The 14,013-nt window shown below is 39.7% G+C and overlaps 1 protein-coding gene across 1 annotated transcript; it reads right to left on the reverse strand.

The window, feature by feature from the left end:
* Positions 1 to 4,275: 4,275 nt before the first annotated feature.
* LOC135426654 (uncharacterized) lies at positions 4,276 to 5,237 on the reverse strand. The gene is made up of 2 exons (XM_064679880.1): positions 5,112 to 5,237; positions 4,276 to 5,051 (listed from the first exon to the last, which is right to left on the reverse strand). Exons 1-2 carry the CDS (start codon positions 5,124 to 5,126, stop codon positions 4,425 to 4,427), a joined length of 642 nt encoding a protein of 213 aa, XP_064535950.1. The 5' UTR covers positions 5,127 to 5,237; the 3' UTR covers positions 4,276 to 4,424.
* Positions 5,238 to 14,013: the final 8,776 nt, after the last annotated feature.

The following is a 14,013-nucleotide window of genomic DNA, read 5'->3' on the forward strand; positions in this document are numbered from 1 at the left end:
TAGCGTCCGTAATTGATTTGTTTACACACACACAACACACGCGACACGAGTCGACCAACTGACCCAACTGACCAACCGAAGGGACAGACAGACAGAAAGGCAAACAAACACAAACAAGGGAGTTGAGTACAGGAAAGGGGAGAGTAGGGGCTGCTACTGACCAGCGGCTAGTTCCGACCCGACCCTCGTTGCCCGAGTTGCCCAGCGCAACAGATGCAGATACAAATCACTTAAGGTCCGCTCTGCTCCGGTCACTTGATGCGATTTGCAATGATACCTTTTTTTTCTGTTCCCTGAGGTCAATTATGTTATTTCCGGTTTCGTGTGGTCAGTCAACAAAAAAATTCAATAGTGGTCGAATAGATAGTGCCCGACTAGAAAATGCCCTCTACCAGGCAACGAGTACTATACATATATATTTGTTTCTATACGAGTTAGCCAAGGGATGCGCTCTCTCTTTCACACATTATTCAAACCCTAATCTTAAATTAATTCTGGATGCATTATCCGATTGCTATGAAGCTTTCATTGACTAATGATAGCATCAAGTATAGAATAAGTAAATAGGTAATATATATAGACATTTTAATAATATGCAAACTTTTATTGTTCTAGCCCTCATATAAATTTAGCTCAAAAAGATGTAAGCGGATCTATCGGTTCGCGGATCTATAGATAATTTGAAATACATTTTCTCGACTTCTTAATCAGGGTATTAAGGCATTATAATGCCTATAATGCACCCATATTCTCAACTACTGTAACATATGTATATCCTTCTATCCAACGTGTACAGGGTATTAAAAAAAAAATCGAAATTGAAGTATCATTGTCAAGTGGTTAGATCCGTGCCAAAGTGAGCCCCAGGGCATACACAACACACACACACTCACACAAACTCACACACACACACACTAACACACATCAACAGGATTTTGTTATTATATCTCTCTCGATAACACAACCCAAATAGATGGCAAAGTTGTAATTGAAAAAGACCCAGCGAAGCCTCGGGGTAGCCAGGGTGTGGTCAAATGGTCATAGGTGTGCCAGCATATAGAATTATATAGCAAACATATGATGGAAAAAAAATGGTGCATATATACCAATTCAAGTGAATTTCATTGCTTAAAGTTATGTTAGTTGAGCTTTCTTTTTCTTTGGGCCATGTCTGGCAAGCGAAAGGAAGTTTGGAAACTACCCCCAAAAGTAATTAAAAACATGGTCGTCGCTGGAGACGCCGACGCCGGCGACGAATGTTAATCAAAACGGAATATAGAAAAATACAAGAAAATTTCTCCTAGCAGAAGCTGGAGCAGGAGCAAAACAGCAGCAGGCATTACAGAGAATAGACAGAGACATTGTCCTTGGGGTATAATTTCTTTTAAATTTCTACATTACGCTTAGGGGAACTATGGGACTGGGCAATCGGTAGTCCGAATTCCAGACGTGGGTGAACAAACGAAAATTTTTCATTAATTACTGGGTGAGAGTTTGTAGAATAAGAATCTATATTTAAGAAATTATGCTTGGGTATTACTGTGTAAGTAACTGAGAACATTTGAGAAATTTCGCGAATATAATAAAAAACAATTCATAAATAATTTTTTAAACTATTTGAACAGATTTTATGCATATCGTTCAGTTTTTCTATGTTTCAAATAGTTAATATAGCAAATACTTTTGAAGACAGCACAACAACTAATTAATTAGGAATCATTTTATACCACATTCCCCTTTGCTATACTAGACTATTTATAAAAATTTCCAACAAATTTATTGATATCATTAGCGCATATTATTAACATAGACCCAAATGCTGAGCATAACAAATAACTGAGGCATTAATTAAACTTATCGAACTGGCCAGGAATTTCGGGTCCTGCATGGTCCTGGATGAGTGTTTCGTTCGCGCCAGATGACGCGCAATTTGTTTGTTCGAAACAAAAAATTTCAACAATTTTTCATAAGATATCTGTGACGAGAAATCTTAAGAGACAAACAGCTGAAGGAAACGCGGCGAAAAGCGAAAGGATACGCACAAGCACACAAACACACACAGTTAGATACGTATATATAAGAGCACACGCAAATGGAATGAGGACTTATATACAGGACGTAAACGCGACTTTCATGCGTGATGTGCGTGAAAATTTCCCCTCTGTGTAAGTGTGTGTGTGTATATATATATACAGAAGGTAAATAAGAAACAGCGAAGTCTTTCCATTTGGGGTGGCGTTTCGGCCAAAAGGGTTAAAAATCTGTGCCTACGCGAGCAGCGCCCAACATGCGTGAGCCGCACACGAATGTGTATGTGTGTGTGTGTGCGATAACAGCGTTGCCAGCTTGTCAGCAGAATTATCTTTTAGAGCGGCAATACTTGGCAAAGAGGACAACAATGGAAAACAAACAAAGCCATTTACATAGCTAACGAAGTGGGTGAACAAAGCTGCTGGAAGAAGACAGAAAGAGAAAGTGTGAGTAAAGAGTGTGGGGGTGGGAGTGGGGAGCTGCAGGACGAAAGGATGTGCGTGAGGATGGCGCGTGTTGGCGGTTTGTGGCAAAGTAAAATGGCGACCGGCAGGCAACTTAAATTTTATGTGTCAATTTTTACATTTTGTGTCATCTTATCAGGAGCAGCAACAGCAGCAGCAGCGGGTAGGGGTGGTCGGAAAGGAAACGGGGGATATGGAGTTGGAAAAGGGGCTCAAGCCATCATTAGGTATTCAGGCTGGCAAGTAAAGCCTTTCTCTCAGTAAAGACGCATTGTTGTTGGCCATTCGCAGAGCTCATAATGAATATTATGGGTTTTATCAATGCGGTTCAGCGTGGGGGGATTCAGCGGGATGTCCGCGGTGGTCAATGGGGAGCAATTTTGTTGGCTAACATTGCAAATCTCGTAGAGCCTAACCCCTAGCCCATTTGGCACAACTGACGCCATTCTGCCCAATTTCTGTGGCTTTTAGCAACTTAGAACTTTGCATAAATTTACTATTAAAAAAAGTTGAGATATGTTATTTTTTAGAGCTTGAAAGCAGAAATGCTTTTCATATGCAAAGCATAGATGCATTTAGTATATCCTTTCTTCGAATGATAATATGCCCAACAAGAGAATAAGCCGATTTTTCAACTGCATTGACTAATATTTATATTTGAAAATCATGAATAGACCGAAACTGGACATATATATAGACTGTAACCAAACCGATCCATTTTGTTGACCTCAACACCAGTTGGTTGGCCAAGAAGGCAACGTGCCGGAGACATAGTTGATCCAGCCTAGGCTCCTACCCACAGAGGATCGTTGCACGGATAGGGGTAACCCTGGCAATTGGTAGCGGGCGTTGGGCTCGGCTGTGGAGCTAGACCAAAGAGCTTCAACCAGAATTGATGATTGCCGTGAGCAGTGCCCATAAGCACAACCAGCGACAGGATAAGGATCTGTCGGTAATCAAATTTTATATATATAATATAATATTATATTTACTGTACTACTAATTGACTTACCAATAGTCGAGTCATTTTTAAGAGTTTCTTTAACAACTGAAGCTTGTAGACAGAACAAGTACCGTTTGCAACTGATGCTTTTGGCTAGAAAAACGGCTCTATATAAAGCACCCGATTTTGTGTTCACAGTGTTCTCAAATTAGAATTCGGATTAGACATATGCAAATTTTATTTAAATATCCCAGGTAAAAAGGTATATTTTTAATTATAATAAGGTCACAATTCGTTATGGGGTTAAACCTTACAGTCTGGCATTGCACGTGTGCGAGCTATGACACCGCAGCTAATGAGATCTGAGAATATGTGGAAAATGTATATACACTATCCAAATATTCTATATACCATTTCTTGATAAGTACTTGGATTACCGAAGTGATATTTCCTTTTTTAATCCCTTATAGCTATTAGTATTATGGATACAATTTATAGAGTGTCTTTGACTTAGACATTCTAACAGCCATAAAGTAAGTTATGGGATTCTTTGTTCAGTCCCTTTAATTACTTGGTCTACCTTCAACTATCAAGCTTCTGAAGCACTTCCCAAAATATAGACTAGATTTAGCTGTCGTTAGCCAATGAAAGGCCTTTTGTGCCTTTTGTGCCTTTTGCTCTCCTTACCTTAACCCTTAAGTTATTAGAAATAACTTTAATTCCAGAAACGTGTATTATTGAATGCCTAGACTGCATCACATTAAATAATCGAATAATCTTCTTTTTACATTTCTATAATAAATATCCCGATTCCCAAATTCAGCAAGTCAAATATAATTGTTGTCTTAAAAGTTTATTGTTTTGAAATCATATTATAATTCATCTTTTTTAATGAATATAATTCGAACATTGTTCAGTTTTTCACATTTTTAATCAGATTAGCTAAGTTCCTCCGCAGTCCATTTATCAGTCTGTCAATATTGACGCTAACCCATTGGCCACCCAACCTGAGGTGCAGGCAACCCGTTAGCCAATCCGCCAGTGAATCCGTTAGCCAAACCGCCATCCAATGCGTTAGCCAATTCGCCAACTGAACCACCAGTTCGTTGTTCATTGTTTGCACCATTTAAGCCGCCATTCGGATTGCCTTGTAGTCCATCAGGTACTCCGACTTGTAGGCCGTTGTTATTTCTCTCCGGAGACATACCGCCTGGTATTTGTGCTTGCTTCACTCCAGAAGGCAGTTTGTCTCTGTTGTCTGGGGCGAAGCCTACGCGTGCTTGTGGCCTTTGATTTTGGAAAAAGACTAGCGAATCCTCGCCAGCATATGGCGGATATGGTCTTCGGACATGTGAAACGCCCAGAGGCGATTGGGGACTCTTTATAATCGTAATCAGATCGCTGCCATCTCCCACCTCAGCGGTGACCCGTTTACCCGATATATTTGTAGGATCTTTCTTATCGGAGGAAGTACCCAGAAATGAATTAAATAATTTTATGGGTATCGCCGCAAATGATCGAAAAGTATGCAAAGATTGTTCGGCCTCAGCCCAGAATTCGCTCAGATCCGCTTCAGAGCTGCCACACAACAAAGACAGCGTCAGAAAGAGTATCTGTTAAATGTGAAAAGGCTCAGAGATTCGTATCGGAATATTTAAAAGAATCGAACTTACAACCAGCCGTGACATGACAGAGTCTATACCTTAAACTTAGAAAATTCGTGGAAAACTGTCGCGCAATAGAGACAACTGCAGTTTATATAGCAAAACTAAGTCTACAAATAAATATAATATTAATGCAAATGCAAAGCTAAAAGTTCAGCATAAGGTGAGAGCGATTCCCAACTGACTTCAACTTCTATTAAAACTTGTTTTCTTGTGTGTTGCACGAGATTTTAAGATAAATGGAACTTTTTTATGTATATTCAACCGAACCTTTGCACACTGGGGATCGTTATGACAAACACAGTATATAACTAGAAGAATTTAAGGAATTTCATGTGGATCCTTAGAAAATAAATTCATATAGTTTCATCCTGAATATATTTATGTTCAACAAGATCCACCATATTTCTCTCTATTATATAAACTCCTTTAACATATTTTAAAAAGTCATTATATATTATTATTACTATTATATATTATATACTTTTATAGTTATTTAAGCATGTATATTATCATTCATTTTTAATCTAAAGGAAAAAGAAGTTACATTTTGTATAAGAGTCCGAATCGTCTATTTATTTATAAAAATGTTTACACAGTCAGAGATATTTTTCTCAATTATTTCTCGAAGGTACCGTCGTTTTTCAATGTTCTTTTATGACCTCCAAGTCAAGTTTAGGTTAGAATTCAGGATTATTGCATTGAGATCTTAGCTCAGCATCTATGTCTTCGGCTCATCGTCACGTCCTTTGTTACCTTCATAAGCACTCAAACTTATGTTCAATGTATCAACCCAAATGCCAATGTTGTCGAGGACCAGATTCCGCACAGATTCTGCAAATTCTGTGTTTGACAGTGCAATCGCATCACATCCCAGGCCCAACAAAAGGTTAGTCGCGCCGGCAAATTGATTGACAGCAAAATGAACATTCCTTATTAATTCTGTCTCTGAGACCTCGTCGTTAACCGAATTTTCTGTACTTGAATGTTCATGACGACAAATGTTCAGCGAATTCATCAAGGTTCGTAGGCACCGATTCGGAACTCTCTTGAGCTTCCAATGCCGATGTGCCGACTTGACCTATAGCATTTGCCAAAGCCATATCCACATGATCTGGACTGAGAAGCATGCTTATAAGAATGATGGGCAAAAGCATGTCGTTACGGAAAATGGGTAAAGAACTGGCAAAAGCCGCAGCCAATGACATGAGAAGCAGGGAAACGCTCAGTTTGAGCTCTTTATCATGGAACTAACAATCAAGCTATGATAACGCCACTACGAAGCTCTGGCAACTGTCTATCCACACGGGCAACTGCAATTTTTATAGCAGAGCGCACAGCTGATTTTATGACGAATCGTAAGTAAAGATCGGAGGTTCAGTAGTTCGGCATGGTGTTAAAATTTTACATAATTAACTGCGTCAATTTGTTGAAAATGTTACGTGGGAAACAGATGATCTCGACAGAAAATAAAATATATATATATTTTTTGTTTCTATTTGTACTCTGAACCCATTAAAAATGGGTAAACAGGGTATATTGTATTTGTGCAAATGTATGTAACAGGCAGAAGGAAGCATCTCCGACCCCGTAAAGTATATATATTCTTGATCAACATCAATAGCCGAGTCGATCTAGCTATGTCCGTCTGTCTGTCTGTCCGTCCGTCCGTATGTATGAACGCAAGGATCTCAGAACCTATAAGAGCTGGAGTCTTGAAAGCTGTAGGTCCTCCTAGTCCCCGCGCAGATCGAGTTTGTTTCCGATATTCGATAACTTGCCCCGTTTCCAAGTAATCGGTAAAAATCGATATTGAAATCCAGTTTTTTTTTAGCAATTTCGGCAAATAATATGAGCTAGAGTCACCAAACTTGACATGTAGCTCCTAGAATAGTATATATATATCAAGTATCTGTCATTTTATACCTATTGCCACCTCTCCGCTACCACCTCAAAGCTTTAAATCAAGTTAATTATCCAACTTGTATTGCCCATCAATTTAAGCCGCAATTTATGTGCAATTAAATTTTTGAGAATACACAAATATTCTTTATTCTATTCTACAATAAGATGTACTGTCGAAAATTTCATTAAGATCGGTTAAGAAACACAAAAGTTATGTGCGCACGTGTTAGCAGCATAGCTGCTGCGCAAATTCCAAGAATTTCTGTATACATGTACACACACACACATTCATGGGTATTTGCTTTGAATTCTATCAACAGCATTGCAATTGCGATTGTATTGTTTTGGATTTTTTCTTATTAAAGCTCAATTATTGGTGTGGCCCTTGAGTAGAGGCAGCGGTAAGTGATTCGGTTAGTTGCGAGTTCGAACCCTGCCAAGGGAACAATTTTTTTTTTTTATTTTTATTTTTCTTTATTACTACTAAATCAAACGAGCGCGTAGCGGGAGCAGCATTTGGTGTTGGAAGAAGAGGGTTCAGGGTATCCCCTATTCGGGAGCTCCCGAGTAGAACCTCTTACTTGTTTTATATATATGTAATAAGTAAATTATGTGGTGTAGATATTTGCATGTGGTTTTTGTGTGTATTGGCACTGGTATTTTAAACGGTCGCACCACTCTTTTGGCGGCCTGAAAGGCAGCACGAGTGGGTGGTGTCATTTAAGGCGTCGGTTGTGCAGGTTGTTGTCAAGAAGGTTTATTGCAAGGTGCTGCGTGCTTCAGGTTTATTTGTTTCACTTCTTCGGTGACGGATGAGATTTTGAGGTCATTGTGGATTACACGTGACAGAGAATATGAGTATTATTTCTTTGGAACCCAGGTTTCTTTTATTATAAGTATAGTATCATTTTTCATACAAATAAATGCCGCAATTTCAGTATCAAACTTTAAAGATTTAATCCGAATGTGGAAAATTCAAGCCTTTGGCCTAAAATGCAGAATAAATTATTTATACCTTTTATATTTCAACTTTCAACGTTCAACGCAATGTTTAAGGTACATTTTCAATACAACTTAATAATTTGTTTGCAAAATTTGTACTAGATCTTCCTCTCGAGCGCCTGCTCGAAAACAACGTTGAGTTATTGGCTTAAAATCAGTAATAATTCTTAATTTTCAATACTTTTGGCATGTTATGCAAAAACAAGAGATATTGCGCATTATTAATGGAGAATACTTGTAAAACGGAAGCGGAAATAAACAGGATTTCAGCAAAGCAAACATAAAATATATATAACGGGTGTCCTGGAGTAGGGGTACCCCAGATGCTAGATTTGATTTATAAATACTCGACATGAAATTTATGGAACGTGAATGAAAATGGCGCACACGACATCCAAAAATTGATAACATAACGCATTTCCAGATGCGAATACAAAAATGCTAGTCAACCCCTGTCGAAAACTCTGCCAGAGCTTTGTAGCGAATTTGTTGTGCATTGGGGATATATGCATATGAGTTTTTTTCTTGCCAACAGAAGTTGCCCTTGCCAGAGGGTGGCCAGTGCATGTGAGGCTGGAAGGGTTGGCTGCAGGGGGGAAGTTTCGATTGCCAAAAAAGAAAATAGACGCCATCTTCAACACTTTGCCAAATATTTTATTATTTTTCACAAATGGGCAATTTTGAACACTTTACGCCATTTGCTGTTCATTTTTTATGCGCTGTCCCCTGTGAGAGGGTAAGCGAATATATAGCTGTTGCGCTTTATTTGATTGTTCAGAAATTTATATGCTCATTTTAAAAATTAACGACCTTTGACTGATTCGCGCTGATACACAGACAGCATTTGCCTTGGTTAAGGGGCGTGGGTGGAGGGTTACTCGTATTATTGCCAGCAATTTGTACAGCGCAGCCATTAAACAAGAAAATTTTAGCATTTTTTTTAATATTTTTAAATATGCATTTCGTGTTTACTCCATGCAATATCCCGTTGAGTGCGTCATCTTTAAAGACTCGTGTGGCACAAGGTATAAAAAACTCGGCTATAAAGTCCAGTCAAGTTGTGTCGTAAGCTAGACGCTGATGTAAATTAGTAAACGCTGACTCATGATTCAAATTTAAAGAGCTGTAAAAATATGTTTTCGAAACCCAAAAGGTTATTAAATATGTTACAAGGGGGTTAAATACAATCTATCATACTATCAAAATAGACAACAAGTCTGCAAATCAATTTTGCAGTTTAATTTTACTGAAAAAAAACAATGAGCCGAAAGCTTGCTTATTTTTTTAAAGTAGATTTCTAACATATTTCACATATTTTCTTTAGTTTAAGGTACCTGCACATCTTTAAATTTAGCTTAACAAAAAAGAACTTTAAATTCAATATTTCCCAGTCTTTGCCGTTGTCAGCATTGAAAGTTTGCGCTGGGACAATATTTACAAGCAGCACAGCGGCACTTTAAAGGATGCTTCACGGCGCAGGACAACCGAAAAAATAACTCAAATACAGATCGAACTGAACGCAAGTAAATACTCTGAGGCGGGCAGTTGATAGGTTTGGGTGAGTTTGTTTTGCTTTTTTTACGGTTTTACAATTTCGAATAAAGTCCAAAAGCGTTGGAGGGTTGACAAACTGCAAGCAAGATGCGATTCACCGCGGCCCAAAGTCAAATTCAAAGTTCAAAGCGTAGACAAACCGACGGAGCGGGGAATACTGCCAAGCTGGCGGCGGGGTGTTGGGGGATTACAGCAAAGTTTTGACTTGAAGTGCGCGAGGTTTTCACTTGAAAAGTGTTGCTTGAGATGCTGCCAAAGTGGACACTTCCCCCCTTCGACCATCACATGCCTTGCATTTGCCTTTGATAAACATGAACACCTTCTCAATAGGTTGTCACTGAACAGGCAGGGGGACGGTGAACGGGGAACGGGCAACGGAGCGGTTGTCATTCAAATGTGTTTTTATTGATGCGCGCTTGCGGCGCCGGATGTGTTGTCCTTTGGGTTTTCCATTCTAATATCCGCCGGTGATAAGCTGAATTATTGACTAGCGCGGCGCTTCTACAAATGTCCAGAGCTCCAGAGCTCGAGAGCTCCTTCTTTTGCTTCGTTACTTGGTCAATGTCCTTCCTCGTTAATGTGGGCCGCCAGCGTCCGTGCTTTTTATTTTCCGTTCCTTTTGGCCGTTGATTTGATTTGGGCTTCTCTTCTGCCCACATTAAAGCGCCCACACAAATGCGCTGATGCCATTTTGGGCCAAAGAAATTATCTGATAATATTATTTCATACCTCAGTGCGACTTTTATTGACTTGGGGGGACAAGTTTTTTGGAGTTGTTTAATATACTTTATATGAAATTCTTATCTATGTTAATTTTCAATGTATTTACTGCTAGAAGCCCCTGCTACCCCTGCGTCGCCTGGGCTAAATGAATAATAAATTATTATACAAGAATGAATTTCAGCTATTGCTAAACTTAAACGGGCGACCTCACGCTCTGGTTCATGGCTTCAGAAACTAGGAGAAAGCTTTGTTACGTTTTAAATTTTATGAATAATAATTGGCCCGAACTAAGCCTCACAATAATTTCTAGTTCAATATTTAAATTAAAGTGCCATTAGCTCCATTAGTTACATGAGTATTAGCTAGTCGGACTGCTAATTGAAAGTCGCTTATCATGGTGGGGTGGTGGGCACACGCATATATCATAAAGTCCAGACTATTTTGTGGTATCCTTTTGCGGATGCGACCAAAGTGCGAGAATGCGTGTCGTATGTAAATTAATACAAATAAAGACAAACAAACACAAAAAGCAAGAGTATGGGTAATTTTCCAATGGCCCAAACATGCAAAGGACACCGAAAGGACACATAGCACAAGGACACAAGACACGCACACAGCTCTGCTGAAAAGCGAACCAAGTCTTTCTCAAGTGCTAATAAACTACATGCACATCGGGAAAGCGCGTTAATAATTTATGTGGACTAATAGACGCCACTAGATAAACATCATATGCAGGACATACGGCCGCTATATATGGGCGGACGGGGAAGGAGAAGGGGCTGTATCGTCGCCTGTCAACGTCAACCCTTTTACTTTTCTCGACCCAAAATAGTGCACAAAATTTATGGGCAATTTCGGTAGCTGTTGTTGTACTGTGCTCAAATTTACCTTGACACTATCTGAACCGATATATCTACATGGACGAGCGTTACTTTCCCTATTAGCTGGGCAAACAGTTTCATTCTCAATTTTGTTAGCTTGTTTGCATATCATGAGCGTCACACACACACACACATACACAGCCAGGGGACGTGCACGTAATGTCCTTTCATTGTTTGAAATTTAATTAACAAAAGGGTCAATTGTCGCGTGTGGGCGGAGAGTTCAACTGACGCCTGCCCCCGCCACCCCGACCCCCTGCTGGACAGTTGGTAAACAATATTTTTGATTAATTTATGAATATTCGTGTGAAATTTCATTTTTTATTTGTGTGTATTTTATTCATTTGTTCTTTTCTTTTATTATTTATGCCTGCATGGGTCCAGTTTGCGTGCTGGTCAAGAGCCGAGCTGCTGCCCATAAAAGTTCAAGTTTAACGAGCGAAATTTAGTAATTATTCCAATTATACTTATATTGTGCGTAATTGTTCTACATTAAATAACAATATACCCATTGGTTTTTTATGTGAAGAGTGTGATATATGAACTGCACTTAGTCGAGGGTGTGATTAGAGGGGTGTTCTTTTCATAGTTGATCGTAAATTTGGACAAAGAAAATACACAATTCCAAATTCAAGAATTGTTTAGTTTCAGTCTTAAACTCCTAAATAGATTATCGCAGCATAAAATCACAAGTCATATCACATTCAGCATCCCTTGGGTCTCGCCACACCCAGCCCAACCCAAGCGTAACCTCTTGACCGTCAAGTCGAGCCAAAACTATTTTCAAAATCAAATTAAAAGTGGAAAACTAATTCCCACACATGTTCTGAATGTCATGCCTTCGGGGCCTGACTTCCTGTTCTTCTGTTTTGTTGCGCCCAACCATTTGAAATAGTTGACAAAGTTTCGCACAAAATAATAAAATCAATAAATGTCCTGTGAACTTTGTTGACTTTAAAGCAGTGTTGGGCAAGGTTTGCGAAATTGAAATTTGATTTATGTTTTGTCTGACTTTTGGGCCTTGTATTTTACATAATTTAAATGGACTTAATTTCAAAGAATGGTTTTGCAAAGAATTGTGGCTACAAATGTTTGAAAAATAATAAAAAGTTGAGCGTCATATTGCAATACTAAGTTAAGTTATGCTTAATAAAAGCTGGCAAAATGCGTGCTGCACTAGTTTTATGGGAATGTGATTATTTTGATTTGGAATTTATTCAACATTAATAATAATAATATTGATTGGCCACATCAACTTTTATCGCCTTCCATGTAGCATTTTGCATGTTATAGCCAAGCGACTCGAATGCTATTATTATTACCTGTGCTGTCTGTGTTTGTTCTTACAGTTAAGCACCTCACTGCGGTGGCTGGCATGAATTTTTTATGACATTTTTGCAAGTGAAACACTTCAAAGGATGCACTACCCAGTGAAGCATAAGGATAACTGACTGCCCAGGCACAGGCGAGGGGGCGGGGAGAGGCACAAAGTGTCGACAAACATTGCAGTCAAGTCAAGGATGCTGCAGATAGTTGTGTACACTGCCAGGGCTGGGACTGGGACAGGGTTGGAGCATGAATATTAAATGCGCAGGTAACAGCAGCTAACAACACGTAAGAGTTTGACCTGGCCAGGCAATTTTGGAATATGTGCTAAACTGTCAGTAATTGAAGACATGCAGAGAGCACTTAAGCACAGACCCCACAGAGTCGCACGCCCGCACAACCCGCACCCCTCTAAACAGCCAACAATTGGACACAGAAGAAGGAACCCTACTCGACGTGCGCTTTCGCCACGGCAATTAACTTTACAAATCGCATGTGAGCCTGTGATTAATTATTCCAAAACCGGACACTCCAGCAGCGGACAGTTAACCCATTTTGGCCTGAAAAAGGGTTGCACTAACAGCTGCACAGCTCTATGTGGCCGGTACTGGGAGTTCGGTAGTGTGGGAGTCTGGGGGGAGGGGGTGTGTATATTTTTGACATTTCACATTTCGGACCGTCCCAAAAACGTAACGTGATGAATGTTTGCTCATAAGGCGTAAATTGAAACTATTCTTGACCAAGGACTCGCAAGTCTGAGTACGATTCCGAGTCCCATTTTGACCACATGCCACTTAGCACATGTTGGCCGCCCCGCCCCCTTCGCCCCAATCGCCCGCTTGGTATTGCTTTTCTACACATGCTGCCAAGTTGGGGCGAGACTTTGGTCAGTTTTCTTATCGCCTCGGCACGAAGTTTGGCATTAATTTTGATTTGGTCAACACTTCATTAATCACGCCCCAATGCAAAGTGTTTCCAAAGGGTTTCTTAGACCTACACACATAAGCAAGCACACGTACTAATCTCCTGTGGTCAAGAACATGTGTGTGTGTGTGTGTGTGTGTGTGTGTGTGTCTGTGTCGAATGTTTTATTGCAGCCTTATCGCTTTATCAAACATAACGAAATGAGAACCTTTTCAAAGGGGTTTTCCTCTCCAATTCAATTTCTATTTCAAGGCACGCACACAGCATCCGGTCGTGTTTTAGGGACTCGTAGGCATTTGCATATGCTGCCTGCAGCTCTGCTTATCCTGCTGGAGGATCACGTTGCTTTCACAATCATCAAATATTTAAATTTTCATGCTCACCGATCCTTTAAATTCGGCTCACAACATTATCCTTGGCGCAAACACATATGCCAGCTGTTTGCCCATAAACCCAAAAAAGGGTTAAAGGGGTTGATTTTGTTCTGAGGAGCATCTCTGGCAGAGTGATAGAAGCTGAGCCGAGTAGCTCATGATTTACGACTACACGGATATTTCTAATAGGAGCTTAGGGTTAAACAAAAATTAGTAGCATGT

The sequence above is a fragment of the Drosophila montana genome, unplaced genomic scaffold (genome assembly GCF_035044405.1).
Source record: "Drosophila montana isolate Dmon_TW-CO22-7 unplaced genomic scaffold, ASM3504440v1 contig_2081_1, whole genome shotgun sequence".
Taxonomy (NCBI): Eukaryota; Metazoa; Arthropoda; class Insecta; order Diptera; family Drosophilidae; genus Drosophila; species Drosophila montana.